Here is an 18,290-nt window from a genome sequence, read left to right as displayed (position 1 = left end):
CTATGCCTAATAAGGGAGGTATGATTATTTTTTGTCTTTGAAATCCCATTTTTCAACCCCCTGGGCGGATGGTTGGTGTTATAAAAAGAATTTACTTAGATAAGTTTTAGGCCCTTATCCAAAGTATAGTCGGAACTTTAATATTAACTTTAATATTTATGTCGGAATTTGATATTTTACTTAATTGGAAGTCAAGAGTTCCAACGTTCAAGTCCTAGTAAAGTCAGCTATTTTTACATGGATTTGAATACTAAATGGTGGATATCGGTGTTCTTTGGTGGTTGGGTTTCAGTTAACCATACATCTCAGGAATGGTCAAACTAGATTGTACAAGACTACACTTCATTTACACTCATACATATCATCCTCATTTATCCTCTGAAGTATTATTTGAACTGTAATTACCAGAGGCTAAACAGGAAAAAAAAGAAGATATTTTACTTAATAAGAAAGTTATAGCAATTTTTTTTTGTAAAGTCCCCTCCTATTTCCATCCCCATGGTTAGATTTTGCCCATTAATGAACTCGACTGAAATTTTGGGTCATTATATTTTATGTATCAATTTGAAAGTGATTGGTGCAAAATTATGGCAGTTATCATGTCCACAAGAAAGTGAAATACATTTATTAATATTATATTACATTTAAATAATGTATATATAAACTTTTGAAGTAATGGTGGTCAAAGATGTATCAAAATTTTCCAGAAGTCAAATCATGGTACCCATTACAATAGGTAGTTTTCTTATGACATCTACCTAAAGATTAGAAGATTTTGGTAAAATGATATATTTACCTTAAAAATAGAAATTCTAAACAAGTATGTTACTGCTATTTTAAAATTTCATCAAGTAAAACAGAAAAAATATTTGTTACCTCAATGCATTTCTTCAGTACCTGATTAGCTACTGCCTGTCAAACTATTGTCATTGTTTCCTAAAGTTTCACTATATCTTCAATAATATTTTCACACAAACTTTCTGCTCGCTTCTCATTTTTCTTTTCTTCTTTAATTACATATTGAATGCAGTTTTTCCAAGCATTTGCATCTACTCTACAAACACATTCTATCAATAGGTTTTTTACATCACCTAACTTAATATTGTGACATTAATCCCAGTGTAGCCTTTGACTTGTGCCTATATCAATTATATATCAGGATAAAATTGCAAGAAATGAAGGAAGACACAACACAACATTATTTTTTAACTTTGTGATTTCATCTACTTGATAATGAATATATTTTTGTTTAATTGATTTTACTATTTTTAAAAGTTCTACCTTTTTCCATGTCTTTGGTGAATGCAATTTTAATCATTCACGTATTTCTGATTTTCAGGTCGAAGTGTTTGGAATTTTTTCAGTTTCAGGCAATGTTATGGCATATTATTCATTACTATGAATAATCCTTCAGCAAAAAATTTATTTAAACCACTGCATAAAATAGTCACCATTCATTTCATTGTGACACTTTTGGGAAGATCTAGAATACCCATAAACCACCATTCAAAAATCCATTTTCTATTAATCATTTACCTTTTCCAGCCAAGGTTTTCACCCCAATTGACAAACCTTTCATAAAAACATCTGTTGCTCTTTTTTTAATTTATCCATCTTTATCTTTACTGTATGTATCTCGCATTAACCCAAGTTTCATTTAGATCATAAATTGTCTTACCCTCTTCATAAAATCCCTTATTTTTTAAAAATATTTCCTATGTCATGAAATAATATTTTCACGTTCAATCAACAAAGATTTATTTTTTGTGGACATGAAACAAAAATGGATTTCAAAACATAATGTAAAGTACTTCTAGGAAAATTCAGCAGTTCAGAATTTGTATTCACAGCATTTAATATTTTGTTCAAGTTAGGAAGCTAAAACGAAAAAAATTTTTCTGATAGCGGTTTTAATAAAATAATGCAACTTTTCAATTGTTTTCACATGCTTTCAAGTCTTTTTATGGCTAACATGTTTACTATCAATTTTTTGTTTCTTTTTTTATTTTGACTTATGACTGTTGCACTACTTGCTTTCAAGTAAAGTCTCTGATTACAGTTTCAGGCGGCTTATCTTGTTTTAAGGTTATATATATATATATATATATATATATATATATATATATATATATTTATGTATGTTGTTGATTTTTTTTTTTGGAGCTATTTAAGGGTTTTCCGAGTTTATGTTTCATGACAAAATTACACATTGTTAAAACCTGATTAACATAAAAACACAGGATAAATTAGGAAATAAAACTGTTATAAAAATGTAGTATAAAACTATATTGCACCGTACAGAGTAACACGATTACATAAATTGAAATACTTTCATTGAACTGAATAATTTTGTGAAGCATTACGAATGTTGTTATCTTTATTAAACATGAAACAAAGACTCAACAAAATTTTTAATTCCTTATCATCAGCACATCATGGTGCCAGACAAGTGATCGCTTACAATACATAATTATATGCATAAAGCAATAATTGCACTTGCACATCAGAGTGACAGAATTATTAGTCTAAACTACTTGGATATTACTCATACATGCTGAATTCATATTTATATTTACTGCACTGTTTCCTGAGACTGATCTTAGATATGTAATTTTTATAAAAAAAATTTTGAATTGTGAATTTTTCTAATGGTTACAATTAAAAGATATCACTTTTCAGGTAGCCTTCTGCATTAAAATAATTTTTGTTTTATATTTAGTTAATTTTGTTTCTATTATTTTCAGATGATCACATTTCTCTGCGAAATCTATCCAGAAAAGATTTGTGAACAGTCTCCAGATTTGATTGAGAGTATATTAATGACTGTTGAGTTAGGATTAAAAGCATTTACTGTTGATGTTTGCATACTTTGCTCAGATTTTTTAAGAGCATTTGGTTCTTATCTGTTCAATGCTAGACAATCTGCCATGCCAGCTCGTCAGATATTCTCTCCATTTTTGAAGGTATATTTTTTGTATTTGTATTCCTACTTATTTTTACCTGGAAGTAAATAATAAATTTATTTTATCATTTATAGCTGAATTTTTTATTTTGATACTGCTGTGAATTCAAGCCTTATGAAAAAATAATTAGAATTGTATTTTTATTGATATTCAGTGAAGTAATTGACTAAGAACAAGGTATTTTCATATTATTCTGTGTTTAATTTAAGCAGTTGTGTTCTTCTTAGAGGTAACTGAGGTTACCTGCAGTTTTAATAAAAATTCTTTCTTCATAACCCTTTTTCCATCAAAATGAAGTTGTGAAACTAGGTATGTATACCAAAATGGTGTAATTGAAGTACATCATTTGGTTCAAAAAAAATCCTATCTACGTAGTGCTGAAATAGAAATTTTTCAAAATAGCCACCAAATTGAAACTGACCATTAGAAAGTTTTTGTTTTTAGTTTGAAACTCTGTTCTATGCGGTTAAATGATAATTGTTGTTTAATATACTTTCTTAATGAGGTTATGGTATGTTTAAATTAACTACCAGGAAAAGTAGGTAAAAAACACAGGCGCTTTTTGTTTAATTTTCCATAATTGCTTTTAATCTTTTTAAATAATTTAAAACTTGCAATAATAATGCAGAAAAGATAAAATTATAATATATAGAACTCAATTTTTTCTATTATATGATTTGTAAGATATACTCTTCCAGATTTTAAAGGCTAAATTTTTGTCGTGATAAATACTGTAATGCTTATTATTAAATAATTTTCCTTATTCTATAAATATTTATCACATATTTTTGCAGTTAATTTTAATTTTGAGAAATTGAGATATTATTTTTAGACTTAATTACTGAATATGTGACTTGATCCATGCACAGTTTAACACCTTGAAAGATTGTTTTCTTTGTGTAAATGAAGTGTTGATTTTATTTAGAATTAATAAGAAAAAGATAATTTTTCAATAACTCACTATTTTTCATTTTGTTAGGATTGCGAGTTTTCTTTTTAAACTTAGATTACAGGTTAGGTCAAATACTGAACTCTCATGTGAGTACAACAGACAAGTCAGTGAAGTTAGATCTCTAATATGTGGAATTAGAGAAGTGGGCACAACCCTTTTCCTGAACCTTTCTATGCCTTCGAACATGATGGCTGATCAATATGTTGAATGTTTTGAAAATCATTATCAATTTTACCTTGTTAATACTATCAAGTTAATCCCAGTTTTATAATAAATAAGATGATAAATTTGCATTAGCTAAAGCGTCAACCAGAATAACATAAAAATCTAGATTTCATTTAGAACAAGTTTTAATTTTAGAATGATAAAATGAGTTGTGTTAATAGATACATAAAAAATTAATGAAAGTAAAGTCACTTTCAAGGTTAAATATTCTATGTTTTATTTCATATCAAACATTCATATAATCTTTGGAGATGAATGTGCACCTCTCATTATCTGTCAGTGCCCTCTTTTCTCCTGAAAAATAATTACAGATCTCATATGTGAAATAAAACGTTCGTTTATAAGTTTGTTTGTTTCCTTTTTTCTTAGCCAACAAATACTTTATTGATTTTTTAAAGAAAATTAAAGTCCTGAAAGGTTTTTTTGCTCTAGCCCAAACTGTATAACTTTTTTCCTAACTCTTATATTACTTCAATAATAGCCATTAGGAATTTAAATAGGTTATGATGCATGGAATATGGTTTTAATGTATTTCTGTTTCACATAAGGTTTGCTTAAGTAACATATTTACCAAGAAATTTCAGTATGATTTCTGTTCTAATAGTAAAATGAGATTACTGAAATTCTTGAGACGCAAATTATGAAGCAAAGTTAAAGATTTTATGTTTTTGATTTGCAAAAAAAAAATTGATCATTAGTAATTCCTGAGGTAATTGTTAACCAAAAAAATTTACATAAATAATTTTTTAGGTTTAATGTAAATTTTCTTTCTTGAATTGCAAATAAGAAATAAAACCTTAAAACAAAACGTTTCAAAAAGTTTCTGAAAAATTATGTTAGTAAAGTCAACTGGAAAGAAATAAACATATACTTTATTAAACTTACGTAAATCAAAACAGACTAGTGTCATAACAAATTATAGTTTTAAAATGAACTGAAAATCGTTTTAGTATTGTGGAAACAATTCTCAAAAATGAAAAATTGAATAAAGATTTAGTTTAATAGGATTTTATAAAGTAAAATTATATAACAAAGAATTTATATTTTTACATACAAGCTTGAACTTAAAAATTATAGTTAGAATCTTTTATTTCACACGTTGGAAATGTGTGAACAGTAGTGAAGTATGAACAGTATGTGAAGTAGTGAAATGTGTGAACAGCTGAACAGTAGTGAAGTATTGTGTTTGTATTTTAACAATTATTTAAGCATACAGACATGCATGTGCATATGTTCATTTGTGTCTGCATATGCATGCTGTGTGAAATACAGATATGATCAAGTGTATTTCTATTGTTACTACAGTAATAATTAAAAGTGGAAGTATGTTATGTTCATAATATTGGCTATTGTTACATAATGTTGGCTTTTGTGTAGTTTTTATTAAGTGATTTCAGTCTTCAATTTTAATTATCTTTTAAGTTATAAATCAAGGCTGAATACAATTGATAATGCTTCTCAGTTGATGAGTTTGGCTTTTTAATGATTCATTATTGATAGTGGATATTATGTTTCATTTTTGAGATTTAATTTATATATTTTAATGCAATAATGTTTTTTTTAAGTTAGAAAAAGTTTTTTTATAATAATTTCTCTAAGTTGGCATTAGGTGATTTGTTTCTGTATCCCAATATTTATGGAAAATTAAAATAAGCTTACTTTATGTTTCAGTTATTGATGGATTTAATACTTTCTCATCAGATAAATTCAGATCTGATGCCAAATACAGGTATTACACTGTATGTGTTAATATGTTGTTATCCGGTAAGTTGATGTGATGTTAATATTGGTTTCTTCTTTGAAATATGGTTACTAATCTATGTATAATGTTTAGATTTAATTTTCTTAACATATGGTTCTGTTGGTTTTAATTTAATTTATATAAACTCTGTATTTCCACTTACCAACAATTTTTTAATGTATTATCCTAGTGGCTTTCAGAGTCATTTCTCCATCATCAGGGATTATTTAAAACTACGAATTTGTATCCGTGCATGTAGTGTTATATGTATTATTATAATTAAAATTAAAATAAAATTAAAATTGTTATTTTCATAACAGTTGGTTGTCAATAATTGAAATAAGTTATATATAAATAAGGAAAGATTTAGAAATCAACTCGTCGTGCGAAGCTTACCCTGGAGAAGACATTGATAGTGACCATAATTTAGTGATAATGAAATGTAGATTGGGGTTTAAAATCATGAAAAGGTGACAGATGAATCTGTGAAATTTAGAGAAGCTTGAGGAAGAGGAAGTAAAGAAGATTTTTGAGGAGGACATCGCAAGAGGTCTGAGTAAAAAAGATAAGGTAGAAAATATAGAAGAAGAATGTGAGAATGTTAAAAATTAGCAAGAATGTTGCAAATTAGCAAAAGAAGAGTGGATTAAAGAAAAGTGTTCAGAAGTGGAAAGAGAAATGAGCATTGGTAAAATAGATGGAGCATATAGGAAAGTTAAGGAAAATTTTGTGGTACATAAATTAAAATCTAATAATGTGTTGAACAAAGATGCTACACCAATTTATAATATGAAAGGCAAAGTCAATAGGTGGGTAGAATACATTGAAAAGTTATACGGAGGGAATGAATTAGAAAATGGTGTTATAGAGGAAGAAGAGGAAGTTGAACAGGATGAAAGGGGAGACACAATACTGAAATCTGAATTTAAGAGAGCATTAAAAGATTTGAATGGCAGAAAGGCTCCTGGAATTGACAGAATACCTTCAGAAATACTGTGCAGTGCAGGTGAGGAAGCGATTGATAGATTATACAAACTGGTGTGTAATATTTACAAAAGTTCCATCAGACTTCAAAAAATAAAATAACGTAAACTGGAATAAAATTTTCAGCATTTTAAAAAAATAGGGTTCAAATACAGAGATAGAACAATAATTGTTACATTTACAGGAACCAAACAGCAACAGTATTAATTGAAGAACATAACACAAGAATATTATAACACAAGAGATTTAGTCTGTAGAAAAGGGCATTTTTGAGTCAAGGCAGCTAATAAAAATCTCATTTCTGTTTTTTCTAACTGTCAATCACTTTTTATTAAATTAATGGGCATCATATTATTAAGCAATAATATGATCCCCATTATATTTAGTAATTTAATCAGATCCCTGATTTAGTTGTAAATCAGGGGGTCTACTGTATTTTGCTTTAATTATTACAAAAACAACTTGTTAATGGTTTTTTGTAAAACCATTCTTATAACTCTACCTTAAATTGTTATCAAGTAGTTAAGAGAGGACAAACTTGCCAGATTCCTTACAGATGTACAATTAAGAAGATTTTTGAAGATATAAAAGTTGGTTGCCTGAAAATATCTCAAAATGTGCTTTGTGGAGCCAGAAAAAAATATTATTAACTAATTTCAATCTAGGTGAAACAGTAGTATATTAGAAGTTAGCTAGGAAGTACGTAATTGTTGCCAATTACATTGTTTTGTTTCATGATTGTGTTTAACTGCACTTTAGATAACTCAAGTGCTCCTTAAAAAAATTTATTTATTGTGATTTGTTTCTTAAATTAAACAACTTTTAGGTACAAGCCATTTTGGAATTTGTAATGAAATCAGAAACTGCTTCTCATTGAGTGGCTAATAAAATTAGCAGTTGGTTCTATAAGTGTTTAAATTTGTTGCAGCAACCAGGCAAAAAAGAAGTTTTTTGCAAGTTTAAAATAAATATTTTTAATATTATTTGTTGCAATTAATGACAACCTGTTTAATCGTTACTTTCTCTACATTTAATTCTCTACATTCTCTGTGTGACCATTGTGAATATCTACTGTGCTGAACAGCCACTTTTTACAAAGAACCAAAACTGGCTGTCTAAATTAGGTTTTATGTGTTAATCAGTTACAATAAGTGAATTTCCAATTATGATATTGAATTTCTTCTTTTTTTTAGGAAGAGTATAGAGCTTTGGTTCAAGGTATGATAGATTCACAACAGGATCCAGTAATAGGAGAACGTCTTGCAAGAGCATTCACTGAGCTAACTTCTAACATTGCACTCAATAAAGAACGTTCTCAGTGGAAAAAATTTAGTGACAATTTTGAAAAGTTTTTACTTGATGTTCAAGGTTTTCTTTTAGTTAAATGATTTTTTTTCTGTTTTATTTCAGTTGACATAGTAATTGTTATTGATATTTTTCCTCTAATTGTGTCAGTTTTTTTGTTGTTTTTGTATCAATTTTATTTTAATTTTATTAATAATTAGTTAATTATTGAATGCTGTGTTATAATAAATTCATATTTGTGTGTTCATAGATTCTATTTTTAGGTTTCTGTTGGTCGTTTTTATTTTTCAAAGTTCCTTAGCTGAGAATGAGTGATATAAATGCTTATGAGTCTTTTTTTTAATCATATTTCTTAATTTTTTACTTTTAGTCATTTTCTAAATGAAAGATATCAAATTTTATTTACAAAAGATATTTATATTGATGTTGATATGTACATTTAATTTTAAACATTGTACTTCTTTTAATGACATGATGTAAATAAATTTTAAAATATCTGATCATAATACTGACCAATTGTAAAGCCAATTACTTTCAAGACTATTTTGGAACATTATTTTTGATGAAGTTAAATTGAAGTTTAATCTGATGAAAAGTAAATCTGATGTCACAGATTTACTTTTCTGTTTAAAACCCCCTTCTTTTGAACCAGTTTTCGTAATTGTGAATGTAAATTTGATTAAAAAGGAAATTGTAAATTTCCTATATCTCTCAGAATTTTAATAAAATCATTCATAAAACTCATTCATAAAGTGTTTATAAATATTCTAATTTAAATTGTAACTTCAGTTTCTGTATATAATGACCTATACAAGTTCTGTTATCAGGTGTTATTATACTAATCTGTTATTTTAGGATTTGGTAATGAACATAAATTATTAAAAAGTATACATATGGTATAAAATATTAATGTGCGTTATGTAAATGTTGACCCTGACAAGACTTGCAGTGGATACATTGTTCAATGATTGCATACATTCTGATGATCAAATATGTTTTTTTTTTTGTATGTGTGTAGGTTAGTATCCATACATAGTATGTATATGTACTGCATTTGACAAATAAAACAATTATCCTCGTTTTTCTAAAAAAAATGTTGTACCTATTTACCTTTACAGTAAAAATACATGAATTGCAGTCAAGGAATTTTAAATATATAAAGCATCCAAAATTTTGAAACAGTTAGTTAATAACCAACTAGGATTCAAATCTAAATATAGTACTAGCATTTAAATCTAAATATTAATTATAATATAGGCAAAGAAAACCATTATAAATATTTGAATTTCAATTTACGTGAAATCTCCAAACAGTATACAAATAAGCCTTGTCATTGTCATATGTTTTAACATTTTGAGTCTCATGCCTATGAATCTGATTTATGCTGAAAGCCTCAGGCAGATTTTTACAAAAAAACATTTACATTTTTTAAACTGCAGTGCTAGAAACATTTTTTTTAAAAAGTAAAACCTATTAAAGTTTGTACTATAGTTTATGTTAGATGAATAAAAAAGTTGAACTTTATTTTTTCAAGAATTCTGTAGAAGTATTGAGTGATATTAATTTTTTATGGACAAAAAAATCATTAGAAAATAACTTATTTTTGTTTAAAATCACAGTAACCTATATAATCCAGGGATGATCTGTTTTGGGTTGGATGTTTTCTATATGATCGCTAATTTTTGCTTTAATGCCTCTGGAATATCATCAGAAATGATTATTTTGTTATGCACCAGTTGAAAAAGGTGTGCTTAAGTTTTTATTAAACAAAATGTAAAAAATCACAAAATATCCATTTTTCTCCTATTTCCCTAGATAACTTGATAACTGTTTATTTTAGAGAAAAGATTGAGAGAGAAAAAAAGTTTTGTTATTAAATTTTACACACACTATCATGGGCTACAATTTGAAAAATGCATTATTATTGTTACAAAAACAGCAATAACTGTCAAATAAATGTAAAAAAAAAAAAGAATGTTTGGGAATTTTTTTCTAGTACTTATACATAGGACCTTCATATGCCGCCACAAAAAACCTTTTGATATGATAAAGCAACATGCAAAATTTCAACTATATTGGTGTGACAGTTTTTGCACAATAATTTTGCAATCCAGATTTAAAAAAAAAATTCAATTTTTCAAAATTGTGTAAAGCCTAAAATAAAGTCTATATATATTTGAAAATTTAATCGCATATAAAAGAGCACTCACATTTTCATATGTTTTTAAAAAAATTTAAATCTGTTAATTAGGAGAGCCTAGGGAATTTTTCAAACATACTTGCAATTTTAACAAAATTATTATTTTTTTTTTAATTGATGTCTTTCTTGTAAGCTAAAGTTCAAATATCTTACTGGTAAACATGAATTATTGCTAAATATCAGTCTATTGATTTATCAATAATAATTTATTCACAAAGTTGCACAAAGGCAGTCAACTTTGATCGGTTATATCTCCAGAGATAATTAATGAATTAAAGCTTTTTTTTTTGAAAGAAGTGTCTTCCAGAGTACTTTTAAGCTGTGTTTTTAAAATTAATTTAGATAAAAATTCATGAAGATATTCAATTTGTTTAAAAGAAAAAAAATTGCAAGTATGCCTGAAAAATTCCTTAGGCTCTCCTAATTAATCAATTAAAAAATTGTTCAATTTTGAGTTGATATTTGAAAGTTTGAGTGCTATTTTATATGTGATTAAATTTCAAGTATCTAGAAACTTTTTCAGGCTCTATACAATTTGAAAAAATTGCATTTTTTTTTGCAAAATTATTGTGCAAAAACTGTCAGATCAATTTTTGTTGAAATTTGGTATGTTGCTTTATCATGTCAGAAAGTACTTTGAAACAAAATCTGAAGTTCCTATGTATAATTACTTTAAAAAATTCCCAGACAAACTTGTTTTTTTTTTTGACAGTTATTGTTATTTTTGCATCAATAATAACATATTTTTCAATTTGCAACCCATGATAGTGTGTGTAAAATTTAATAACAAAACTTTTTTCTCTCACTCTTTTCTCTAAAATGAACAGTTATCTAGGGAAATAGGAGAAAAATGGATATTTTTGTGATTTTTTTTTTTTACATTTGTTTAATAAGTTAACACATCTTTTTCAACTGGTGCATAACAAAATAATCATTTTTGATTATATTCCTGAGGCATTAAAGCAAAAATTAGTAATAATATAGAAAAAGTCCAAATTTGCCCATTTAAAACAGTTACTGCCTGGACTAATAGTTAGGTTGTTAAACAAAAGTTTTATTAATATAATATAATTTTTTTTTAAATAATAAAAATATAATTTAAAATCAAATGAAGAACATAACAAACGTACAAGTTAATACAAATGAACCAGTAACAATAAAAAAATTCTGTACAACACAGCCAATCTATTATAATCGGTCTGAAATAGATGCAGTAGTAAAATATCATATTCATTCTGCATTTTCATATTTTGTATTTTGATATTACATAAGCCCAATCTATCTGTTGTTAAAAACATAAAATACCAATATTCGGTATCATTTACAGCTTAACAGAATTGAAATAACAATATATCATTATCTTGAAACTCAACGGGTTAATTATATTTTCTCTAATATATTTCTTTTTTATATTCTTATATTCATCACCGTACTCAAAAATAATGTGTTAATATAACACACTGATGATTTGAACTTGTTTCTTGAAAAACATGTCATTAGACATAAAAAGAAAAAAAATGATAGCATAAATTTAAATTCTGGTGTTTATGAAAATTTGTTTATTTAATATTTTAATTATTATAAGGCGTTAAGTAATTAAATAAGAAAATATTTTGATCAATGTGGATTAGTGTGTAGCGAATTGCGTGTAGATATGGGATTATTGATATTATCTATAAAAAGCCTTACCAGCTGTACTGACAAATAAGTTAAAATGGTTATGGAAGTAATTTGGTTGTTAATAACATTCTCCCTAAAGTGTATACATTTGTGTGTAATAAAAATATTTTGTTACACTTTTGATTCAACTTAACAAATAAAAATACATATTTATTTTGTTGTCGTTAGATCATTGGCAGTTTTAATTATCATTATTAGTTTTAAGGCTGTAATGTGAATAGATGTGTCCAGTTCTTTGAGGTTTTTTGATGTTTTTAAATTTTTTTTGTGTGTTAATTATTAGGTAAATTTTATTGTTTGTTTGTAAACTAATAATTATAACTATATAATTTTATTTATTGTTTCTTGGTCAAATTTAAGATGCAGTATTATCTTTTGCTTAATGTTGCAAATTGCTTTCCAAAAATTGTCATTGTAACGATAATAACAAAACATAAGAATTACATGTTGAAAGTAGGATTAGATATCAGCTCTTTACTAATTCAAGATTGTGTTTTATTAACATATTACTTAATATAAAGCGCTGAAATAAAACTATTTCAATTTTGAAAAAAATTCAATACATAACTTTTGTGTAGAATAACTTGTTTATACCTTGCTGTTCATAGTTTTATTTATCATGGTTTTAGTTTTACTGGTATTTGTTGTTACAGTAGTTTAATTTTATGTAGATTTTTCATTAGAGAATTTGTTTTTATTAATTTTGTTTACAATAAATGATGGAGATAAAATTTGCAACAACTTATATAGTCTAATTTTAAATTGAGTTGATCAAACTAAATGCATGATATCCTATAGTTTAAATCTACCATAAAAGTTATACTTAGTAATTTTGCAGTTGAAGTTGAATATTATTTAGAACTTGATCTTTAATCATTATACAACAGTTGTTTTTTGTAACCTTAATCTATATGTATTTTTTATTTAAAAGAATTAATTATGTTTAGCTTTGATTTTGAAAATGGAATTTGTTTTGTATTATTGCTGTTTAATAATATTATCACCTTTTGAACCATTTAAAACCTTTTCAAAGAAATGAAACTATACTTTGAATAGTAAACAGAACCAACTAGATATAATTATTTTTTTTATTTATTCCAAAACAAATTATTTTCTACCCTCCACTCAAATTTCTCCTTACAGCCAGTATGATTTTATTTCTTTATCATTTTAATCACTCATGCTTTCATTGTCAACGTTCATACAATTTATCTTCAGTTTCATCAAAATCAGACTTATTACATGTAACATATTTCTGCATTTCATCATTAATTGAATATGAAATAATGCTGTAATAAATTAATAAGGAAAAACTAAATATGACAAATCTAGATACCACAGGTATATAAACAAATCCTGTACTGGTGCAAATGATAGCCTTCTTTATCTCAAGTTATTATTTCTAGGTGGTATGTATATATAATTCTTAATGGGACCTTTTAGCCACAGCGTTAATTAATACAGTAACTGAGTACTATAGTAAGTTAAAATCATAAATATATGAATGTAGTGTAGATTTTTTTTATGTAAAGTTGTAAATTTACTGGTCAAAAAATTAAGACCATTTTAATAATTTAAAGATTGGAGAATGGTAACAGTGAGTAGTATGAACTTTTTGTAAAATTTTTGATAAAAGGAAAAATTTTCTTTTTCTTTAGTCATTGATTTTGTTGACTACTTATTGTTGATAATTCCAGTTCAAGTTAACTGAAAATTGAAGTGCAAAAAGAAAAGATTTTTATAAAGCTGAAAATTATGGCAATATTTAAAACAATTTGTAAAAAAAATAATTAGAATTTTATTAAAATTAAGAAAATTATGTATGTATATATTTGCCATAATTTACAAAGCAATAACAAAGAAAGTTCTTTGTTTACCTTAACAAAGAACTTAATATTAGTGAAAGTTAGTAATACCATGTCGCCTTGAGTCTTAAGACGTTATACTGCATGTGTGTCTTCATACTAGTTTTTAAATATGTTTTTTAGATAATGTTCTAAATAGTTTTTCACTTGTTTTAAATTGTAGGATAACAGTTTAGTTAGTATTAAATTAAGTAGACTTACGTTAGTTAATTTTTTACATTTCTGCTTAATGAAGAACTATGATCACTCTGTATGAAAATGTGTACGTTTTATCTATGTATCCCAAAAATAACGCAGGATTTAAATTTATAAAATGAACCATCCTGACTAACTAACCAGAGTTTGATAACTCCAACATGTGCTTCAGAGAATGTTGCCTACCCAACAGAAAAAAATGGCTTGCAATTTAAATCTTGCATTAACTGTGAGACGCTCTTTATTTATTTTTTTTTTGTGAAAAATTAATAAAAACCAATAAATATATCAATATATACATATATATATATATATATATATATATATATGATGGTGCTTATTATATCTTATAAAATAAACTTTTTGAATCCATAGATGAATCATTGTTTAAAAGTTTTATCACATAGCATAATGCATTCTATTATTATGTATAATATCTTATAATATAATGTGTATAATCTGATAGTAATCATGGTAACATGATTTAAATTTGGTTACAGTTAAACTAGCAATTTGCACGTGTCAATTTAAATACCTGATATGTTAGTTTAATACCTGTAAATGTATAAGTATGTATTTGTGTTTGTATTTTTAAGTGGAGTATTTTTCTAAATGTTCAAGTTTGTTTATGTAGATATTTCCTTATATATTTTATTATATGTACATGTTTGATTAGTAACGTTTGAAAGCTGTTTAAAAATATCTGAAGAATAAATCAAAAAATTAAATTGCAATTAAATTTACTGTGTATTTATATTAAAAATAACTGGTATGAGCTGAGTGTTAAACTGTATTATTTAAAACTTAACAATACCAAAATAGTCTCTTTTGATAAAAGAACATACCCCAATAGCATTAAACATACCCGTTGAAAAACTATGCTATATGAAATAACAGAAATTTTAATAAAGTATTTTATAACATATGCAAACATTATTTTACATTCAATAAAAAATTCTGTATAAAAATTGTCTACCAATGAGCATACAATTATCAGCTATTACGAGAAAAATATAATGTATGTTATATATGTTATAACCCATACACGCAACATACTTCTGTAGAAAGATACATAGCTGGACCATTATGATAATATATTTTTTAAATGTTCATTTAAAATGAACATTGACATTGTATAACAACTGATATTGAAAAGTTTCATATCTATGGGTTCATTTTTTAGTTATATATATATTCAATTTGTTATTTTTTCTACCATACACCATATGCAAAAGAAAAATGAACATCCCAAAAAAAACAACTTAAACTCTTTGTACAGTCTATATACTTCTATTAGAAATATTCTCATATATTTGAGATCAGTGCTGTGATCTCGTGTTTCTTTACTTAACACATAAGATAATTGGCCCTAAGATTTCTGTCAGTAGCACTTCTATAGCTGCAGTTGCTAGTTATTTTTAATTTTATATATTTACAATTTGCATTTGTCAAATTTTTCATGTTTCAGTAGTAGTGGGTTTTTTTGGGTGAAGATTTTTTTTATTTATTTAATTTGTTGGTGTCATGTGATAGAATTCATATGGTATTAATGTATAAAATAATACTTAATAAATCAAGTTAATAATGTTTTTGTAAAAGTGATTTTACAACTATACTAGATACATATACTGATATATAAGTCCGTGATTCTTATGAAAGCTGGTAGATGGGATTACAGAAAAGGGATGTTTAAAATGTTTGTTGTGTAAATAAATCACTTGTTTTATAACAGTTAGTCCTACAGAAAAATTTTACTAAACGTATTACTGTAGTCATTATCCATGTATGATATAAAATTTCAAATGTGATTTTTTAATTGATACATTCTAGCAGAAAAAACATTTTAGTTTGCTTGTAGCAAGATCAATATGTATTTAATCCTTAGAAATTGTTGGATGGGATATAAAGCCAAACCGATTAATTTTTATTATGGTTACCTTAACAAATTTGAATTTTATCATTTTTTGAAAATCTGTCTGCCACCTGTTCTTAAAAATTAAAAACTTTAGTTTAGAAACAATTATAAATATTAAATTACTTATTCATAAATAAGATACTTGAGGTGATTCAAAAAGAATAAAAGATACTAAGTTATTTTGAAAGATTTTTTTTTGTGTAAAGAGAATGTAACTCTACACAGAAAATGTAAAAAAATGTTCTAAGGAAACAAAACAAGCTTAAGTGGAATGCGTGTTGTAAAATAATCTTTTATGTATGCATAAATGTATTGTTATATATATATATAATTATTTAATGTTAAATAAATTGCATTCTTTTAAATCTCTTTTAGATCTATGTAGTTGTTTATTGTTCAGTTCCCTGTTATGTGGTTTCTATGAATTATCATGTAATTCATATTTAAATATTAGATTAATTACAATTTTTAAATTGTAACAATTGAAAATTTCTGAGAGATTGTGTTGTTCAGTTATGAGAAATCAGTATGAGAATGTCTTTGCTTTGAATTCCCCCCACAACAAAATTTTATTGCCAACATTAGTATTAATGTAATTTTAATTATTAACTTATAATTATAACTAACCTTAAATTCTATGTGACCTATATATGTATAATAAATTTAGATTTCTATAACAGTTCCAATTGTAATGTAGATCCAATTCAGGTACACCACTATGCATTTACCTGTCTTGTTTTTGTCCATCAATCTTGCATTGTTGTCAGCTATATAAGTTTTTCTTATACTTAATCATTCTACATGATAATGTTTGTTCTAACTACTCTAAATCCATCTTAACAATCTCCTTCTTAAAGAATGAACCTCTTTAAGGCATAATATGTATAAGCTAGTCTTTATACAGTTATTCAAAAAGTTACCATCAATATGTAACATCACCTTACCTTACAGTAGTTGTTGGAAATGGTCCTCATGAACATCCAGAAATACTTGTATAAGTCTGCTTCACAGTCTGGAAGCTGTGTTGATTTCCTCAATAAATATTATATTTTCCATAGCACCAGAAATAAAATTCTAGTAGGTCTAACGCCAGATAATTTAAGATGGCCACAAACCTGTAAAATCACTCTAACAATTGTTTTGTTGAACACAATTAAAGGATTTAAATTAACATTTTTTTTTTTAATTCAGTCATTTAAAAATTCAGTGTTAAAAGTATATTTATATATCTCTAAATGAGATTGATTTATTTATCATTAATAAGAGAATACCATGTTGTAAAATACACCATCCACTCTCTGTTTATTTTATACTGCATCTTAACTGGTCTGTATATCTGTATAATTTCTTGGTTATATGAATCAGAAATATTTTAGTGTGATTTTCATAAAAGAATTAATCACATCACCAATGATTTAAGCCAAGATTTCAGTACGCACTTAATAACAAACTTATGTTTTTTTTTGCATGTGGACATTGACTTCCTAGGTCATTGCTCATGACACATTTAAGAAAAAAAAACACAATAAAATCCCCTGCAGGATCCTCAGATGTAATGAGTATGTCCAACGATCTGATCATACATAGTATGATGATGATCTTCATACTTTGAGATTTGAGATGGTAAAATACCAGAGACAAGTGGAGCGATATGTTTACCACCATCATTACGTGTACAGTTTCTTCAGCAATGAAATTGATTGCAAGGTTTATAGAGTCGTATAAATTTGATGATCATGTATGTAAGTGTGTGGTACTGGTATCAAGAAGTGAACAAGTAAATACCATTAAATAGCTGCATGCTGCAAGAATTTTTAGTAGATGAAAAACCATACTATCCCATTAATAAAGTTTTGAGCAGATAGGATGCAGTTCATTATTCAACTGAGTTTTTGAATTATTTATCACTATCAGTATTACCAGTTTGCACACTAAAATAAAAAGTAGGTGTTCCAGTTGTACTTATGAGAAATACGATTCCATCACAGTTATGTAATGGAACTCGATTGAAAGTTAAGTAGCTAAAAAAAAATATATTATTGAAGATACTATTTTAACAGGTTGCAGAAAAGGAAAAACTGTACATAGTTCTAAAAATTTTAATCATACCGACGTTATAATTAATATTTTGGAATTAAGTATTTATTTACTTTTCGTTTCAATTTAAAAGACTTCAGTTTACAGTTAATGTGTTTTGTAATGACCATTGATAAGTCACAAAGTCAAACTTTATGTGCAGCTGGTGTAGATTTAAAGCAAGCTGCT

The 18,290-nt window shown here is 26.3% G+C and overlaps 1 protein-coding gene across 1 annotated transcript in view; it reads left to right on the top strand.

Annotated features, from left to right (window-relative positions):
• The window catches only part of LOC142328481 (exportin-4-like), a 96,735-nt gene extending 80,336 nt beyond the window's left edge, over positions 1 to 16,399 (top strand). Inside the window, exons 21-23 of the mRNA XM_075372298.1 lie at positions 2,745 to 2,963; positions 5,812 to 5,904; positions 8,059 to 16,399. Coding sequence (XP_075228413.1) covers positions 2,745 to 2,963; positions 5,812 to 5,904; positions 8,059 to 8,253 — 507 coding nt within the window. The 3' untranslated portion in view covers positions 8,254 to 16,399. The remainder of the gene's footprint in view (positions 1 to 2,744; positions 2,964 to 5,811; positions 5,905 to 8,058) is intronic.
• The last annotated feature ends 1,891 nt before the right edge of the window (positions 16,400 to 18,290 follow it).

This window comes from Lycorma delicatula, chromosome 7, assembly GCF_047948215.1.
Source record: "Lycorma delicatula isolate Av1 chromosome 7, ASM4794821v1, whole genome shotgun sequence".
Classification (NCBI taxonomy): Eukaryota; Metazoa; Arthropoda; class Insecta; order Hemiptera; family Fulgoridae; genus Lycorma; species Lycorma delicatula.
Note: the sequence above shows the minus strand (reverse complement) of the source record. Positions and strands in the feature narration are given on the sequence as shown.